The sequence below is a fragment of the Paramacrobiotus metropolitanus genome, unplaced genomic scaffold (genome assembly GCF_019649055.1).
Source record: "Paramacrobiotus metropolitanus isolate TYO unplaced genomic scaffold, Prichtersi_v1.0 Parri_scaffold0000074, whole genome shotgun sequence".
Lineage (NCBI taxonomy): Eukaryota > Metazoa > Tardigrada > Eutardigrada > Parachela > Macrobiotidae > Paramacrobiotus > Paramacrobiotus metropolitanus.
Window position 1 is genome coordinate 457,144 of NW_026570294.1, and position 17,820 is coordinate 474,963.

At 46.5% G+C, this 17,820-nt stretch overlaps 1 protein-coding gene across 1 annotated transcript; it reads left to right on the plus strand.

Annotated features, from left to right (window-relative positions):
* Window positions 1-14,755: 14,755 nt before the first annotated feature.
* On the plus strand, window positions 14,756-17,155 carry LOC129595111 (extracellular matrix organizing protein FRAS1-like). The gene is made up of 3 exons (XM_055492024.1): window positions 14,756-14,958; window positions 15,428-16,031; window positions 16,346-17,155. Exons 2-3 carry the CDS (start codon window positions 15,999-16,001, stop codon window positions 17,153-17,155), a joined length of 843 nt encoding a protein of 280 aa, XP_055347999.1. The 5' UTR covers window positions 14,756-14,958; window positions 15,428-15,998.
* The last annotated feature ends 665 nt before the right edge of the window (window positions 17,156-17,820 follow it).

Sequence of the window (17,820 nt, forward strand, 5' to 3'; positions counted from 1 at the left end):
ACGCGATTCTCCAGCACCTTGCGAGAGCTTTCTTGAAAAAAGTCCATTTTAAAGTTGCAACTTGCAAAAAACACTTCGTCGGTTGCTTGATTCGACAATAACTCGAGCAGAATCAACTTTTTTCAGAATCGCCCTCGCAATTAAACTTTTACGATATCCATACATCCACTGTCAAAATTTCAAAATTCTACTCTATTCCGTTAGTGACTAGTTAATTTTCAAAGCCTATTAACCGCATTTTGGGCTGTAGGATTCGAAAGTTCATGCAGGGATAAATCTCATTTGAAGATGTTGGCAGTCTCAGTTCACCACACATACCACGTAGGAATAGCCCGAAAGACCAACTAGACAGCCGATTGTGCGCTGGCCAGCTACACTCATGTGTGATCAAAGTCTTTTGTCTTCAGAGTTTGCATCAATTTTGCTACGGTTTTATGACCCAGTAAAACAAAAGATGCAAACGGCAAACAGGTGCTCCCCATTCATTTGACTGCATGTCCAAATCTAATCGCTTGCATATACGCAGGCATACAAATGGTAAGCCGGGCCGCTCATTAATTACAGTACTGGCTGCTCTGGGTCGAATACTTTAAAAATTCATATCTCGGCTCCCGGTTACTATATTTCTATACACTCTTCCCCACCAGATAGAGCAAACTTCAGTTGGTGGGATTGCAAGTTTTGAGAAACTGGCCTTTTTGAAAAAAGCCAAAATAGGGGTAACCATAAACGTGAGCAACCAGTCAACTAAAAGCAACCATAACTTCTCGGGAGAGATCGTTTAGGCAGCTGATAAAAATTGGTCGCTCTGCAATTCCCAGTCGATTTTTCTAAACAGAATTTACGAACGCCACATGGCTTTCGTAAATCCTGTTTCGAGTGTGGAGATGCATCTCCCGCCCTAGATCTTGCGGCGAAATCTCTAATCGATCTTTAAATTTTTTTAATAAAATACTCTTTGTTTTATTTACGTACGTATAAGGGCGATCTCACATTGCAATGTGAGACTGACGGCAGTATTACTGACGAAAATACAAGTTATACAATGCAGTGAATGCACGCAATCTAATTGGATTACGATCTTTGTCCATAATACTGCAATCGGACTTCAAATTGCTACAGATACATAGCTGCAGTATCTGTATTGTCAGGTTCACTCCTTACGGGAGTTATTATGTAGCACATTTATTCCCTGCATGTTTTCCTATTGGCCGGCGTAGCCGCCGGAGCTGTTACGTAATCACTCGCTATTATTCACGGCCTATAAAAGCCGGGCATTCTCTGTTATGGAGTTAGTTGCATTTTCTGATCTTTTGCTTTTGTTAATAAATTTGATCTGGAAAGTGCGGCTCTTTCGTTTCGTGTAGTAGCAGCAAGTAGTTTTGCTGGTCGTAAGCTTCCTAGGCTAGGAAGTAGCCATTCTTCCCCCCTAGTAGAGCGGCACTGGCAGCTCCCTCCGACTAGGAAGTAGCCAATCTTCCCCTCGGACAGAGTGAGAGTGTTGCACAGCTTGTGACAAGTGGCGCTCCTTGAAAGAACTTCCACCTATTGTTTTACCGGTACAACGGCAGTGTTCATCGGACATCCAGCGACATTCTGCCGTCGTGTGAGTACCCTGATTACCATCCAAGCCTATCTGGATGCACCAGCCAAGCGACCCTGTGGAACATCAGCAGCCGCTAACTAACCGTCAGAAAGCCGAAGTTGCCAGACGGAGGAACAACCGTGCTGTGTATCCATTGCCACCTGAATATTTTCACCCACCCGAGGTGGTAAGTCAACCTGAACGTTCTTCCGACTGCTCGGAATCCTTAAATTCACTTCCTACGGAAGTTTTTAATTTAATATCAGAAGACGACTCTGATACTCTCGCCGACGCCATGTCGAACGGTAGCGATAATAACGTCGATAATGTGGTACCAGCTTCTGGCGATAGCCAGGATGATCAATCAAGGAACGATCCTATATTAAAACTGGTCGATGAACTGCAAAAGCAGAGACGTGATAGTAACAGGACTGAATGTAAAACCGCTGAAAAGCTGGATCTCCTTAACCAGGCCAACTGGAAAACTAGCGACCGGTTAGATCATTTTATTAGCGGCAATGTGGAGACTAACCGGAAACTGGACAGAATTATCGATGCGCTCGAGTTACTTGCCACCCGGCGAGACTCCTCGTTGTCAGAAAATCGCGGCCGACACCGGGAAGATCGTGGAGGTTTCCAGCGGGAACCAGAGCAAAATCGAACCCGCTCGCCGGCAGATCTGCGCACGGCTCGCAATCCCTTCTGCTCAGCAAGCAGTGATGACGTAGACGCGCGCGAAACGGTAGTATACTCGTATGATCGAGACAATGTGTTACGTGGTAATATTGGTTCGAATTTTACTGCAGCACAGCAGAAGAGCCAATCACGTCAACCCGCTGTTTCTTTTCGCATTAATGCGGACAATAGCAGGCAGTTCAAGCCAGAATCGAATCTGCGCTCTACGCAGTATGATGACGTATATGACTGCTCGTCGCAGTATGGCAAACACCCGTTTGAATTGCCACACGTTGCCCGTATGGATCGGAATAGCAACGCGATGCAGTCTCAGGCAACCGCCCACGAGCGGATGTACCAGCGCACGGGCGCATTACTCGGTCGAACCGAGCATTCGGGTACTCATACTCGTAGTATGCAGTACTGTGCCTCAGTAGGTCAACCGGATCACTCCGGTCGCGGTAACAATTCGGCATTCCTTCCACGCGGAAGCTGTCGTGATGACTCTGACACAGAGGTGGATGCTGATGAAGATCGCGACTGTAGTCGACGACCGAAGGAGGATGGACGACGTCAACCGAACGGGGTCCATGTCCGGGCTGCGGCAACTGCAGGACTTGTACCCAACCAAATGGTTGATAATCCATACGGAATACTGCAAACGCAGCCTAAATGTATAACAAAAATCCCTGAATTTAAGGGCGACAAGAATGAGCGAGTGGAAAACTTCATCACTCGCTACGAAGAAGTAGCTTCCATTTACCAATGGACTGACGCCCTGATGGTGGCAGGTCTAGTGTCAGCTCTGAAAAGCAGGGCGGCTGACTTCTATGACCATGTGCGCCGTCAGTATCCAGATAAACTTTCATGGGTACAGTGGAAACTGAGGCTCATGGAGAAGTTCTATGAGCACGACCGCGAAACTGTGGCAGCACAGACATTGACTTCGCGGTATTACGATCCTAAGAAGGAGTCTATTGAAGACTATTATCAGTCTGTAATGGACTTGATTACTGACAGTGGGTCAGCATTGGCACCGGCGATGCAGGTACATTTCCTGATAAACGGCTTGCGCCGCGTCCCGGACCTTTTCGATCGTGTTGGTGTAAGCCAGCCGCAAACGCCTGCCAGCTTTCTCATCCAGGCACGCAATTGTCAACGTATACTGGCAATGCGCAACAGCGATGCCCAAAACGGGATCAGCGTAGCCGTGCCTGTATTCAACCCTGGCCCCCGCCAGTCTGGTGGCAGACGGAATTCGTTCTCCGAGAGGAGACCTGATGACAGTGAAACCACTGAGATTTCTCAGCATGCGAGCGAAGCGAATAAGCGGCCGAGCGAAGCGAGCAAATCTCCGCCCAGGGCGGCTGCACCGCTTAATGTAACGTGTTTTACTTGCGGCAAGCAAGGCCATTACAGTCCAGATTGTCAGTATTACAGAGCGGATCCAGCTACTCTTCCCCAGGAAGTCAAAGATTTTCAGGCCCAACGCCGTCCCCGAAGATCATCGGATCGGGATAGTGGAAGCGGATCTCGCTCGTCCAGCGCTAACGGTTCAAAAAACACTGGCCGCCCGTAAATGGAGGTCATACGGCCGCGGCACCCGAAATCCCTCCAAAACCACCGGATATTTCCCCACCGGATGTGAACGTTCAAAGCGGAGACACCACTGTACAAGCACAGAGAGGTACCGTGGTAGATGATGGAAACTCACTAAGTGAGAAAACACCCAAGATCATTAAAAGCGTTAAAGTGCCTGTTACCATAAATGGTATCTCTGTCTCTGCTTTGCTTGATACAGCAGCTGACACATCTCTCATTTCGCGAGAGTTCTGTGATGAACACAGCATTAGCTACTGTACATTACCAGTAAATTCTAATAGAGTAGTAATGCGCGGTATTACTGGTAGCTGCAAGTCGCTTTCGTTGTGTACGAGTATATCAGTACATCTTTCGAATTTAAAATCGTCTCACGACGTATTCGTTACAGAAATGAAGAACGAGTTGATACTCGGTTGGGACTTTATATCCCGTAACCCGACTTCCTTGGATATTCTCAAATCTGTAATACTACAGAATGAACTAGAAAGCAACATTTTTAGTTTTGATATTTACTGGAAAACACCACTTAAGTGGACAGATACCGCATCAGCGGCATTCGTACAGCAGGTACAATCTGTACAACATCTCCATAACTCTGGAGTAACGGTAGTACCACCAGTGAGCAACGGCGCATATGCCGCTGTGTACTTGCACCAACTACCGGATACGGCAGATGCAGACGTATTAGTAGCTGCATTGCGTACGTTGCCGGTTATCATGTGTACCGATGCTACTGTTATTCCTAACAGTCACACTAATATGCAGTCTGGATATCGCGCACATAATAATAAGCGCGTTACCTTTGCAGTAGATGAACCAGCGCAAGCTGACGTTAATTTACTCAAAACGGAGTTTGATCTGGATTCTCAAGAGTATACAGATACTGTAACGTCTCGGGAACGAGTTACTATATACAGTACGGAAACCGTACGCTTACCACCGATGAGTGCTGTGGTAGTCGAGTGTAAGCCTCGTACTAAAATTAAGCAGGCTAGAATGGTGGTATTTCCTAACCGGCAAACGCTGGAGCGGAGTAAAACGATAATACCAAACTCGGTAGTAACAGTATCCGATAACCGAACGAGCTTGTTTGTAATGAACCCTTCCAAATATCCGAAGATAATTCGAAAGGGATCACACCTCGGTACAGCCGAGCCGTATGAGGAACTACCCGATCCGATTCAAGTGAATGAAACGAATGTACGACAATACTCCGATGAGGAGAACGCTGAATTAGAAGATATCCTTAAAACTATTAATATAAATCCCGAACTCAGCGATGAGCAGCGCAACCGTGTATTGGCTATACTACGCGATAATCGCGATATCTTTCCTACGAAAGACCGGCCGTACGGTTTTACTAACTTTAGTGCGCACTGCATCGATACCGGAGACTCGAAACCGTTTAAATCGACTCCACGTCGTACTTCCTGGCAGGGGCGAAAACTCATTCAGGATGAGGTGCAGAAAATGCTTGACAAGGGCATAATTAGGAAGTCCAACTCCCCTTGGAGTTCCCCTGTGGTGATTGTACATAAACCGGGTAACCGGGGTGTTCGATTTTGCATTGATTTTAAAATGCTAAATTCTCTAACGAGAAAGAACGTATATCCACTTCCGTTACCAGAGGACCTGCTAGAAGCAGTCGGTAACAGCGAATGGTACACTGGTCTTGACTGTTATTCGGGATTTTGGCAAATCCCGGTCTCCGAGGCGGATCAGCCCAAAACGGCATTCGTCACTCAAGACGGGTTGTACGAATTTTTAAGAATGCCGTTTGGGCTGTGTAACGCCCCGGCGACATTCCAGTTAACAATGGATACCATTCTTGGTGCACTCAAGTGGACGATGTGCTTAGTGTACATCGACGATATCATCGTTTTTGCACTCACATTTGATGAGCATTGTGACCGCCTTCATAGGGTGTTAGCTACTATCCGCGAGGCGGCCTTACTATTCAACCGGCTAAGTGTACTTTCGCTTACCGCGAAATGAAATTTCTGGGTCATATAATTGACCGAAATGGTATTCGGACAGACCCAGAAAAAATTAGAGCAGTCCAAGATTTTCCTGTTCCCAAAACAGCAACTGACGTTAAATCATTTCTCGGCCTAGCGAGTTATTACCGGAAATTCATTGCCGGTTTTGCACATATAGCTGAACCACTGTATTCCCTAACCAAGAAAGATACTGATGTTAAATCAGCGTGGTCTGAACAACAGGAGCGTAGCTTCCACCGTTTGAGAACGGCGTTAACAACGGCGCCGCTGCTGGCCCGGTTTGATCCGGAAAAAGCGACGGTAATTGAGTGTGATGCGTGTGGCTATGGCATTGGTGCTATACTCTCACAAGAGGGACATATAGTCGCATGTGCAAGCCGGACACTCTCTAAAGAGGAGAAAAAATACCCGATAACTGAGCTTGAATGCTTAGCCGTAGTATTTGCAGTATCAAAGTTCCGACATTATGTCGAGTTTACCAGTTTCGTGGTTCGAACAGATCACCAAGCTTTGACCAGCCTTTTGAAGGCGCGTGGTACAAACGCCCGGTGCGTCCGGTGGTCACTAATGCTCAGTGCTCTCGATATGAAAATCGAGTATCGGAAAGCATGCCTTCACGGCAATGTAGACTGCTTAAGCAGGTTTCCGGTAGATCAGTCGCCTGAAAACGAGGAAATTGATTTACCCCAGGAATCGGACAGTCTGCAGTCATTCGCAGTTAATTGCGCATGGTTGTCCGTAATGGCGGCTGAAACCATAGTCCAAAGCGAACCTGCCGACGCAGACACAGAATATCTCCGTCTAGAACAGGAAAAAGATCAGAATATTACTCGTATTATACGGGACATGAAGGACGAAACATCCCCGAACAACAAGTGGTATAACGCCGAATACTGTTTGAAAAACAGTGTACTGTACCGATACAGACGATATCTCACGGAAAAACACCTGTGCTTCGTAGTGCCTCGCCAGATGCGAGAAGATATTTTAAAAGCTTGTCATGACCTACCCATGACAGCCCATATGGGTTTTCGGAAAACATGGGATCTAGTGGTAACTAGATTTTGGTGGCCCGGCATGCACGCTTACGTAAAGCACTATGTCCAGTCGTGTGACCAGTGCCAAGCGCGTAAAGTGCCGCACTCTAAAACTGCAGGCACAATGCAGTTTATGCCGGTACCACCTCCGTTTCACACGGTTGCCATTGATATTCTGGGACCGTTCCCAGTGACCGAACGTGGAAATAAGTACATAGTAGTACTTATCGACCATTTAAGCCGCTTTGTTGTAGCTTCCCCTGTGGTAAACGATACCGCTGCCTTAGTGGCAGATTTTCTTGTAGAGAAAGTATTTTTCACGTTTGGGACGCCCATTAAACTGTTGCACGACAGAGGGACCCATTTTCGGAATGAACTAATTCTGAAAATCACCGAACTCTGCGGCATTAAGCAGGTTATGACTACTTCGTATCATCCGCAAGGCAACTCACTATGTGAGCGTCAAATGGCCCCGCTTGCGGAAGGCATTGCAATGTTTACTGCACCGACGCAGAAAGATTGGGATTTATATGTCTCTTCTGTTGTGTTTGCACATAACGCCGCAGCACAAACCACCCACGGATTTTCTCCGTTTTATTTGATTTTCGGCAGACACCCGAACTTTCCGTTCGATACTCTATTTAAAGTGAGAGAAAGTCTGTTATGCAACAGTTATCCTGAATATGTGCAAGATCTGCTAACACGGCTATCAGCCGGATATGAAATAGCGAAATCGCGCATTGAACTGCAGCAAAGCAGAGATGCTAATCGGCTAGACGCCCACCGAAAGGTGGTTACTTATAGCCCGGGCGATCTTGTACGGGTACGGCAGCTTACGCGGACAGTTGGTAAAAATACCAAACTTTCCGAAAAATTTGCTTATCCGTGCGAAGTTATTCGCAAAATAAATGATAATGTGTATGAGTTGAAGCGGTTATTTCCCGGTTCTAGGCGCAGCCTAGTGGACAAATATAATGTTGACCGGATACAGCCGTATATACAGCGTCAAGTAGGTGACGAAGCCAATGTAACTGCTTCCGTAACTCCTAAGGAGGAGACAGCTGATAACAGTTGGGAGAACGGTCCGGAAGAAACCCGGTAAAGTTGCGGCGAAATCCTGTCCGTAAGGCCAGAACAAAGAACGTTCCGTTGAGTGCACAAAAGCCTCGCTTAATGCGAGTTGGGCACCAATAAAAGCAATGACTTCATTAAACCGTCGTACTGTATACGTACAGGCGTAACTTTTAACATACAGCTGCAATTATGCAGATTATACGCGTTACGTAATACTACCTACGGTAGTACAAGTTCACTGGTTTGACCTGCATTCTGCAGCACCGGCACTGAGGCTGTACGACTGCTAAGACAGCAGCCTGCTTAACACAGCACAGCCTGAACAATGACAATGGCCAGACTGTCAGTCTGATTTTTCATCTCTGGCATTCGCATCTAACTTTAAATTTTAAAGTGACGTGTGCAAACGCAAATTTCACCGTTTTTCCCGCACGGTTTATACTGTCTCCATCAACATGGATCCTCAAGTGTACCCGTGTGCCGCCTGTCGTTTCCAGATGAACCAGGCTTACCGAAATACTGGACAGTTCCAGATTATTCCCTGCATTCATGCAGATTTCGACGATGTCTTCTTGGCGGACATGGGGGTCGTCCCCGACGAAGACCTGCGTCGGGCAGTTGTCGCTGCTGGCTCCGGAATCAAATCCGGATATGACCGGCTTAAGGCCTGGCTCACGAAGCCTGACGAAGTCAGAACCTTCTTGGAGGACGTGGGCAAGCGCTTTCCTGATCTGGTCGATCCACCAGGGATGGCAGATTACCCTCCATATCTGGAGTCCGAAGCCTCCGACGAGGAGCAGCTGGCCAACGAGGCACCGCTACCTCCATGTATGGAGAATTCTCCAGCTGTGGAGGCTGCACAGAATCCACTGAAACAGCAGGACCTGCACGGCCGCGTTATGCGGGTTGCCGAAGATGGCACATATCGCCGGCCATACGCTGGATTGTACTCCGAACAGGAGATGCGCGACCTTCTGCAGCGAATCGACTTTGTCAACTCTCCTAAACATGGAGCTATACTCCCAACCGTCGTCCAATGGTACATTGGCCCATGTACGTGGATGGAGGCATCTATGGAGGGCTATCCGTTTAAACTGCGGCTGCAGGAACAGCAAGACGGCTCGACCTTACCGCCGCAACGAGCAGCGGATTCCACCATTGGCAACTGGGTAACGGCACACATTGCCTTAATGGACCCGGATCAAGTCAAACGGCGCCAGGCTTACGAATGCTTCGCCAAGCGCATCGTGCATGTGGCTCGCAACACGGCGAACAGCCCAATGGTACAGCTGGCACTCAAATTGCCTATTCCACCAGGCACCAGATCGATCCACAGCATCCTACAGCGTCACCACATTCCAGTGGAAAACAACATGCCTGCGTGGCCCACACGGGATATCTTGGTTGCCGACTGGAGCATCCCCGATAAGAAGCACTGGACGGTGCTGAACGAATGCGCTGACTGCCCTGTCTGCATCCCGCAGTATGACTCTAGCAAAGAGATCAAACACTGGGCGAGGTGGGAAGGATTGTCGGCTGAAGAAGCGGAAAAGCTAGCGGCCGAACTGGACCTCCAACCGGGAGACGAACGAGAAGATGAGACTATGGATGCCGACGATTCCCGCTAACCACTACCAGACTTTGCACCGAACTTTTCGGGATCATCCAGTTCTGGGTAACCAGTAGTTTGTTGTGTTTTTATCCATTTACTCCATGTATAATTAACCTTTTGTTAATAACACTGCTATGCTAGCAGACTTCTCTTGTTTTAACGGCTGTGGGTCCAGCCTTCCCGCAGCGAGGGGATGTGTCAGGTTCACTCCTTACGGGAGTTATTATGTAGCACATTTATTCCCTGCATGTTTTCCTATTGGCCGGCGTAGCCGCCGGAGCTGTTACGTAATCACTCGCTATTATTCACGGCCTATAAAAGCCGGGCATTCTCTGTTATGGAGTTAGTTGCATTTTCTGATCTTTTGCTTTTGTTAATAAATTTGATCTGGAAAGTGCGGCTCTTTCGTTTCGTGTAGTAGCAGCAAGTAGTTTTGCTGGTCGTAAGCTTCCTAGGCTAGGAAGTAGCCATTCTTCCCCCCTAGTAGAGCGGCACTGGCAGCTCCTCCGACTAGGAAGTAGCCAATCTTCCCCTCGGACAGAGTGAGAGTGTTGCACAGCTTGTGACAGTATGTATAACCGGTGGCGTTGCTGCGAATTCCGCTTTCTCAAACCTCACCTAATGTATCTCACATTGCTTTAATTTAGGCACGCCAAAACTTACGTGGCACATAACATGCTTCCATCGCGATATCGAAACTCGGGTTATCAACGACCCGGAAGCCGGTCCGCGAACCGAAACCCGGGACGATGCCATCTCGACCTGGAGTGGCACCCAGGAATTCCAGTTTTCGTCCCGGTCGGACGAAACACCCGACCAAACCGACCAACTTAGCGGCATCTGCCATATCCGTTTCCAGAAGAACTTTGTTTTAGCGGATGCGGCGACCAAGGAAGCCTATAATGCTCAGAAGCAGGCATTCATCAATGCCAACAAGGATCGCGATACGGAGTACACTATCCAGGACATCTTCGAGATTGAGGGCTATGTGCACAAACTGGCCGTGCGGACTTCGAGTGGAGGTTTCTGGTGCGGCACCTGTCTGTTTTTAGTAGCGTCATTTCTCCTGTATCCCTGGTTATGCTGCTGGGTGGATTGCTGGGAACCCGTGGAGTATACTCATGTTAAAACATTATCCGTGTAGAATGCTGCATGGTACTCGGTTACGTCTGTTTTTCTAGCAAGTTCGGTCCCTCTGTATACTACAGTGTGTCTTTGTCCTTTGTACTCGTAATTATAAATGGTCCCAGTGAAAGTATTTATACGCGAGCACAATCTGATTTTTGTACATTTGCACCGCGACCAATGCAGGAGCGACAATGTACTCTATACCACCTAGTGCAGAAACTTGTCCTGGTCGTAGTATATGTACATAAATAAAGCAAACAAGATCACGCATTGGCAAGAACAAAATTAAACAAAACAAAATTCACAAACAAATTCAACTTTGTGCCGCTTTGTCTGCCAATGATATTGTAGTAAAATTTTGCATATAAAATAATTTTATATTATCCATAATAAAGTAGAAGTACATGCACTCGTACGGCTTTCTGGAAGTGACTCTTCGAATCGTACATAACGTTTGCGAGAATGCGAATCCGCACATAAACCGAATTAGCAAATACGGAATTCAATCAACTCAATTAACGATAGCCGAAGCGTGTCATTTGGTTTAAGCATAATCGTATTTTAAAAAAATAAAATAAAACTTCTAACGTTAAATACTCAATCTTTTGCTATGAGCCTACAATGAAATTACCGCGACGTTGACGTGCCGCTGCTAAACAATAAAAACTATACTGTCGAAAAGGAAGTGAAGGCCGTAATAGTGAATTGCCACCTATGTATATGGTCATGATGATGTGTTGTCGCACTTCAAGAATTTTCGCGGTTATGTACAGGCTGCTAAATAAAAGTAGTTCTTTTAAATTTTATTGCTACCCACTTACTAAATAAACCCGGCATAAAGTACTTACTATGCATACCACATTATAAGTTGTCACTGCTTACTCACATTTTCTACCATTTAATGATTACTACCCGTACGGTGACGGTGGTTGCTAACCACATCATTGCACGAGCGCGATAGCTAATACTACTGGGTAATGGTATTGGATTTGTGGAATTGGAAAAGTGTTGCGTGACGATCTTCGTGGCGTCAGACAAATTTATGCTCTTGACGAAGGCTTAACTGCAGCATCTCGCGCTTCGCGCTCGATGCAAATTAGAGTAGTGTTTCTGGTCATTGATGTATACCTGGGCAACGACTTTCTTCTCATTTAATTGAACTATTCATTATTCTTGTTTTCATTTTTATCAGTGAAGCAAAGTGCGTAACTGCGGCTTATTTAGGTAGGTACTACTCGGTTAGATAATTTTATTTCGAACGTAAATTTATGTGAGTACTTAACCAATGCCGTTCCACATTAGCACAGAATGCATGAACGTCCCTTTTTTAGCTAAACAAGGAATCATAATTTATTCTGTGCTAATGTGGAGCGGCACTGGTTCGGCTCACATCTTGTCCATACGTACATTAACAGGTGTGAGTGAAATATGAGGAAGCCCGCCCAGGAAGAGCATCCGTAATCCGTATACCGTAGCAAGTATTATGGTGTGGATGCCGTGCAATAAATTGTAACTGCGACTGGCAGTTTGGTATGCACCGACTTGTGATTTACGAGTCCAAGTAGGAAGTGTAAATCAATGCGCACCATACCCTTAATCCTGATAGTTGCATGATCAGTTTTTTCCATTTTCGACATTTCAACAGGCAACGTCGCTGTGATCCGGACACTGTTTCAACGTTACTAACAATGCTGTTGTTCAGAGAAAATTCAATGTGGGAATGTTAACACTGCTGCTATTAAAATGGCAGAAGGAAGTGAAAATGTGTTTCCTGGAATTCGCTTTACTCGCACTCTGTGGCCGATGGGCTCTACTCGTGTCAAATTTTCGGGAGAGCTCGTTTTGGCAGCTGATAAAAATGAGTCGCTCTGCAATTGCCAGTCCATCATTTAAACAGATATTACGAAAGCCATCGCCCACTCGTAGATTTTGCGGCAGAAATAAGCTCTCCCACCTGACTTTGAACGTTTGTAATGATACTCCATCATAATATTTAATGGCAGTTTCCTGTTGAATTGCGTACGATGTATTTTCGTCAGTAATACTGCAATCGGATTTCGGTCTTTCGAACGCTTCGGCACCGTCCACGATCAAGCCCGAACATAACTCGTCTTTTTGGAAAGAGTATCTCTGGAGAAGTATTTCTCAGCCTAAATTATGGCATTAAGCAGCCTTAGCCGAAATCCGTTTCCAAAGGTAGTCTTCCGAAAAAGACGACAAGCGATGCCTTATGGCTCAACATTTTTGCTGCCTTGCTTGCTCTGCATATCTGCAGACTGCAGTGGAAGTCCCATGTCAATAATTCGGCGCTGGTATTTCCTGCCAGGAATAGCCCCGTTTGGGGAAATCCAGTGATGCAGAACGGAATACCACTTGGTGCCCCACCGCTGCCCTACTGGCCTCTACATGCTATGCAACATCGCGACAGGCAGGAAAGGGGGAATCCGTCCCCGCCTTTACTGCCTGGCGATAAAGAAGAACATGTTTGCGTGCGTTTGCATCAGATTGCCTAAAAGGTTAGAGCTAAGGTCATGAAAGATCACCACAAACTACTGCACAATCCACGATGGACTGCATAAAGTTTGTACATTTTGTATACTATATTACAGTATAATAGTACGTATCTTGATAGCTTTAAAAATCGTTTGTGCGGCTATCAGTAAAACAGTATACCGTGAAATAATTATGCTTTTGCTGATATTTTTACGCGCTAGTCAAAATGTGTGTTTTCGATTTTCCCAAGATATATTTGTTTAATGTTAGTCGATCGTTCTTTATTCGTTGGTTTCACAAAGTACGAGTACTTGTAGGCTTTAATCGTCTTCGTCGTAAGTAATAACTAATAAGTGCACAGAAAAGTATTTTGTAGGAACGTTTCGTAAATATACCTATTCTGCTTTACGTTAGAATAATAGGCATCTGTTTGGCATTTTGCCTAATATTATCAGAAAGAATCGCTAAAGATGCCACGGCCCTTGTCTCTTGCGCATAGTACGCAGCTTACCGTTAGAAGCATGTTGAATTTCCGAAGATTAATTTTTACATCGCCATGTACAACGGTGTATAATACAGGCACATGTACAGTGGTTTTATAAAAAATATGCATTCTACGAGTGCAGTACAGTACGAGTATTGCGCAGACTGTGCAGTAAATAAAATGAATGTTTGTGTAGCGGCAAATCTGTACCATCATTGAGGACAACATGTACGAAGCGGACGAACAGTTCTACGTAGTCCTCGGCAGTCCGCAGCATTCCCGCATCGGCCCGCGGGATAAAGTGGTCGTTACGCTGACCAATCACGAAGACTGTAAGCATCGTCAAATTCCAAGAAAATATATTCGCAGTTACGATATAGACTAACAAGTGAATCATATCTCACGTTGATGCTACCGATTTCATATTCATACGGAAACTTATGGACCTTAAAATTTTTTTTTTTGAAAATAAAATATTCTTTTTCAATTGTGACCTTTCGATGAGAAGAGCTGACTGTTTTTGTGTAACTAAATAAATCGTACGCTAAGTTTAGATGGATCTGATGGCAACGACGGGAATAAGTGTGAGCAGGCGTGAAAACCGGCACGGTTTTGAGGTCAAGGTTTTTGCAGGTCCGAAGGTGTATTTCGAGCAGACCAACTACGAAGTGGAAGAGCCGCAGCGTGCCGGCAGTATGTCCACCGTGCTGCTGACGGTTCTGCGCAGCGGTGACGCGAGCCGGCGGTCGGAAGTGCGGGTGACCACGCGCGACGGCACGGCTATCGCCGGACGCGACTATCACTCCAAGAGCACCATGCTCGTATTCCGACCAGGTACGGTGTTATCCCCAATAGCAGGTTAATTTCCGTTAACCTCATACATAATTCCAGTGTCTAGTAACGAAAATTACGAAAACATGTATGAAAAAAGATATAGCCATTACATTTTTAAAATTTTAAAGCGATGATTTTTGAGTTCCTCATCTCTTTGTGCAGGTGAGACGACGAAGTGCTTCGCCGTGGAGATCCTGTACGACAATGAGCGCGAGGTGACAGAGACGTTCACAGTGCATTTGGGCCCGGACCAGCCGGTGAACGCGGAGATTTCGCAGCCGTCCATCGCCACCGTCTGCATTACGGACCGGCCGCCCGAACCCATGCCCATTCTTCCGTCCCCGCCCATCGTCATTTCCTTGACCTACTACGAAAACGTCCAGATCGGCATGAACCAACCGCCGCCGCCAGGATATCCGCTCATGTGTCTAACGGTAAAAAATCTTTACCAGCCTTTTTCAACCAATAAATTAGCCAAAGCGTTGCCTTTGAAAAACCAATAAGAATTACTTTTATGTTTTTTTTTAAAACATTCATAGGTCCTTACCTGTATATGTATCACAAATTAATGACATCTAATATTTTCATTATTTCCGATGTAAGTCATCTGTATATCAGAAACGAAGAAATACGTTTTAGTATTTAATTTGTTAATAATGTACGTTAGTCCGTATGGATTTTTTCCATGAAATTTATAAGGTTAAATAATCGCTTATATGTAACTGAAAAGCCTAACGACTAGTATTCCTAAACGTCAGACTTAAACATTAATATAATACAAATCAATTCATTATTAACTTAATTTTAATCCGGAAAGTGCCGAGTTAGAAAAGATAAGCCGCGCTAGAGCCGGCAATACTTAAAATGGTTAAAAATATAAGCACTAATTTACGGCCGCTTTAGCCCTGTGATCCCCGCCACCCGCGCCCGCAGGTGACGCCCACCTGCCAGGACCGCGTGTCCTACCGCTGGGAGATGGCCACCGACACGGACCGCGACGGCAACCGCATCTACTCCACCATCGCCGACACCACGCCCTTCACCTCGGCCCAGACGCCCGTCCTCGACTCCATCTACTTCGCGCCCAACTGCATCCTGCGCTGCGCCGTCGACCAGGGCGGCGGCCAGATGGCCTACAGCTCGGAGGTGACCATCAGCCGCGAGGGCGCCTGCGCCAACCCCCACCCCGGAAACGAAAGGTCACCAGCGCTCCCTGTCCACCGACATCCAGTACAACGAGCCGGGCAGTGCGCACTACGCCAACACCGTCCATATCACAGTGACCATCCCGCATCGGGATGGCATCCTCCCGGTCATCTCCGCCTTCCACATCCACAACCCAAAGCTGTTGTTGACGGACCAAGGGTACCGGCAGCAGCATGTGTGTTCCAACTTTGTTCCCAATCAGGACGGGAAGATTAAGGGCTTCCTGGATGGGAGTGGCGGGAACGCGGTGTTCCCCACGCAGGCCGGCATGCTGGACTCCACGATCCGCGGGAACATGACGGTATGTTACTATAAAGGTGGCTACATAGCCACCGGGATGGCAGGGAGTTTTGATGGCAATGAGCAGCTAATGGCGAGCCTTTAAAGAAAGTACATTTTAATCATATCATAAAAGCATTGAAGTGGCATAGGCGAAGTATAACAAATGTTCTGAGCGTTATTGAACAATAGGGTGCGTAAGCCGACACTGTACTTATAAGGATGTGACAGTCGTTAGTTGGCGCTTATTTTGCGCCAAGTCTAATCGAATGGTACAATATTAACGGATAAAGCCGGCCATTATCTACTGGCAAATCACAGTTATACTTTCAACAGGTGCAGTTGTACACCCATCTCAACATGGAGACCTGCACATGGAAATTCGACGCCAACTACGACATGACGACCCTGGTGGACCGCTGCGGCGGCACCGTCAACACCAACGCCAACGCCCGCAGCAACCAGTTCGGCCAGCGCGCCGTCACCGTTACCGTACCGCTCTACGTCTCCTACATCTACGCCGTGCCCCCGAACAACTGGGGCTCCATCGACCACCGCACCACGTTAGAGATCAGCTTTAACTACGACACGGCGCTGAGCAACGACCGTGTGCGCACCACCAACGACAACGTCGACGCCAAGATCAACGTGGTGCGCGTACGTTTAACCGACGCCGGGAACCTGTGCATCACCATCAAGACGCAGACCAAGTTCCGCGGGACCTTCGTCCTGTCGCATCCCCGCCTCCCGGGGCAGCAGTCTTACTTGATCCCGCCGAGCAATCTCCCGGTGAAGTTCAATTTAATGTTGGAATGGCAGCAGGAGACGTATGATTATCCCATGCAGACGTGGCAGGCGACGAGTGACCTTTCGTTGCGGGATTACACCGGGGATTACACGCTGGAGATGATCCCGTGTATGGCCACCCGGCCGGAGTTCTCGGTGGATCACCATAATTGTGAGCCGAGGAGTCCCAAGCAGTTTATCCTCCCAATTCAGTTCAACCAGGGCAACCGCCCGCCTCCGCTGGTTTACTCGCTCAACACGGATTTCCAGTTGGCGCACGGGGATCAGATGTTCCAGGCGGATGCCAGTGCCGTCGTGGAGACGACACCGACGCATATTCCCGATGAAGCCTTCGGCTAAGGTGAGAACCTTTCGCAAAATCTATTTCTGAAATTACAGGATTATTACAAAATTTGTCACAGGAAGTATTTGCGCGCACATTTTTTTTTAACATTTTTGATTTAGAAAAAAAATGGAATCAATGTTTTAGTTCAAAATGTTAAGAATAAATTATTCTGCAGCAATAAAAGTTGGATAATAATAAAATTATTTTACCGTAATTGTTTTTGTTGGTTCATTAGGAGTAGAGTACAGTATTGCATTGTTGACCAGCTTTCGTAGTAAAACGGCTGCTGTGTAATTTAGGTTTCAACATCTGCCTCTTAAAAGAAACCGCATGCATAATAGTAAAATGAACAACGAAATCACATTCATTACATTTTCTTCATTTAATTTTTCCACTCCGTCCATTGTCCCAAGGATAGATGAAGCATTTCTGTGACGATACAGTTTTTCCTAAGCTATGTATAATTTTCTACAATGCCTAAATCTAATAATACGTATTAAAATTCAGATTTTGTCTATTGTTTTGACAAATCATTATGCTTTTGCCAAATCATTAAAGTATTTCGCTACAAACCGGTGAAATCCGGAGCCTCGAGTATTTAAAGCAGAATATTTCTTTGGCGATTCAACGGGGTAACGCCGCTTCTGTAAATGGTACTGTTGAAAATGTTGTTTTGTTT

Bases quoted from the DNA above. Each gene is read 5' to 3' on its own strand.
- LOC129595111 (XM_055492024.1), top strand. From the start codon at position 15,999: ATGCTGGACTCCACGATCCGCGGGAACATGACG. The intron at 16,032-16,345 runs GTATGTTACTAT...TACTTTCAACAG, and splicing joins CGATCCGCGGGAACATGACG to GTGCAGTTGTACACCCATCT.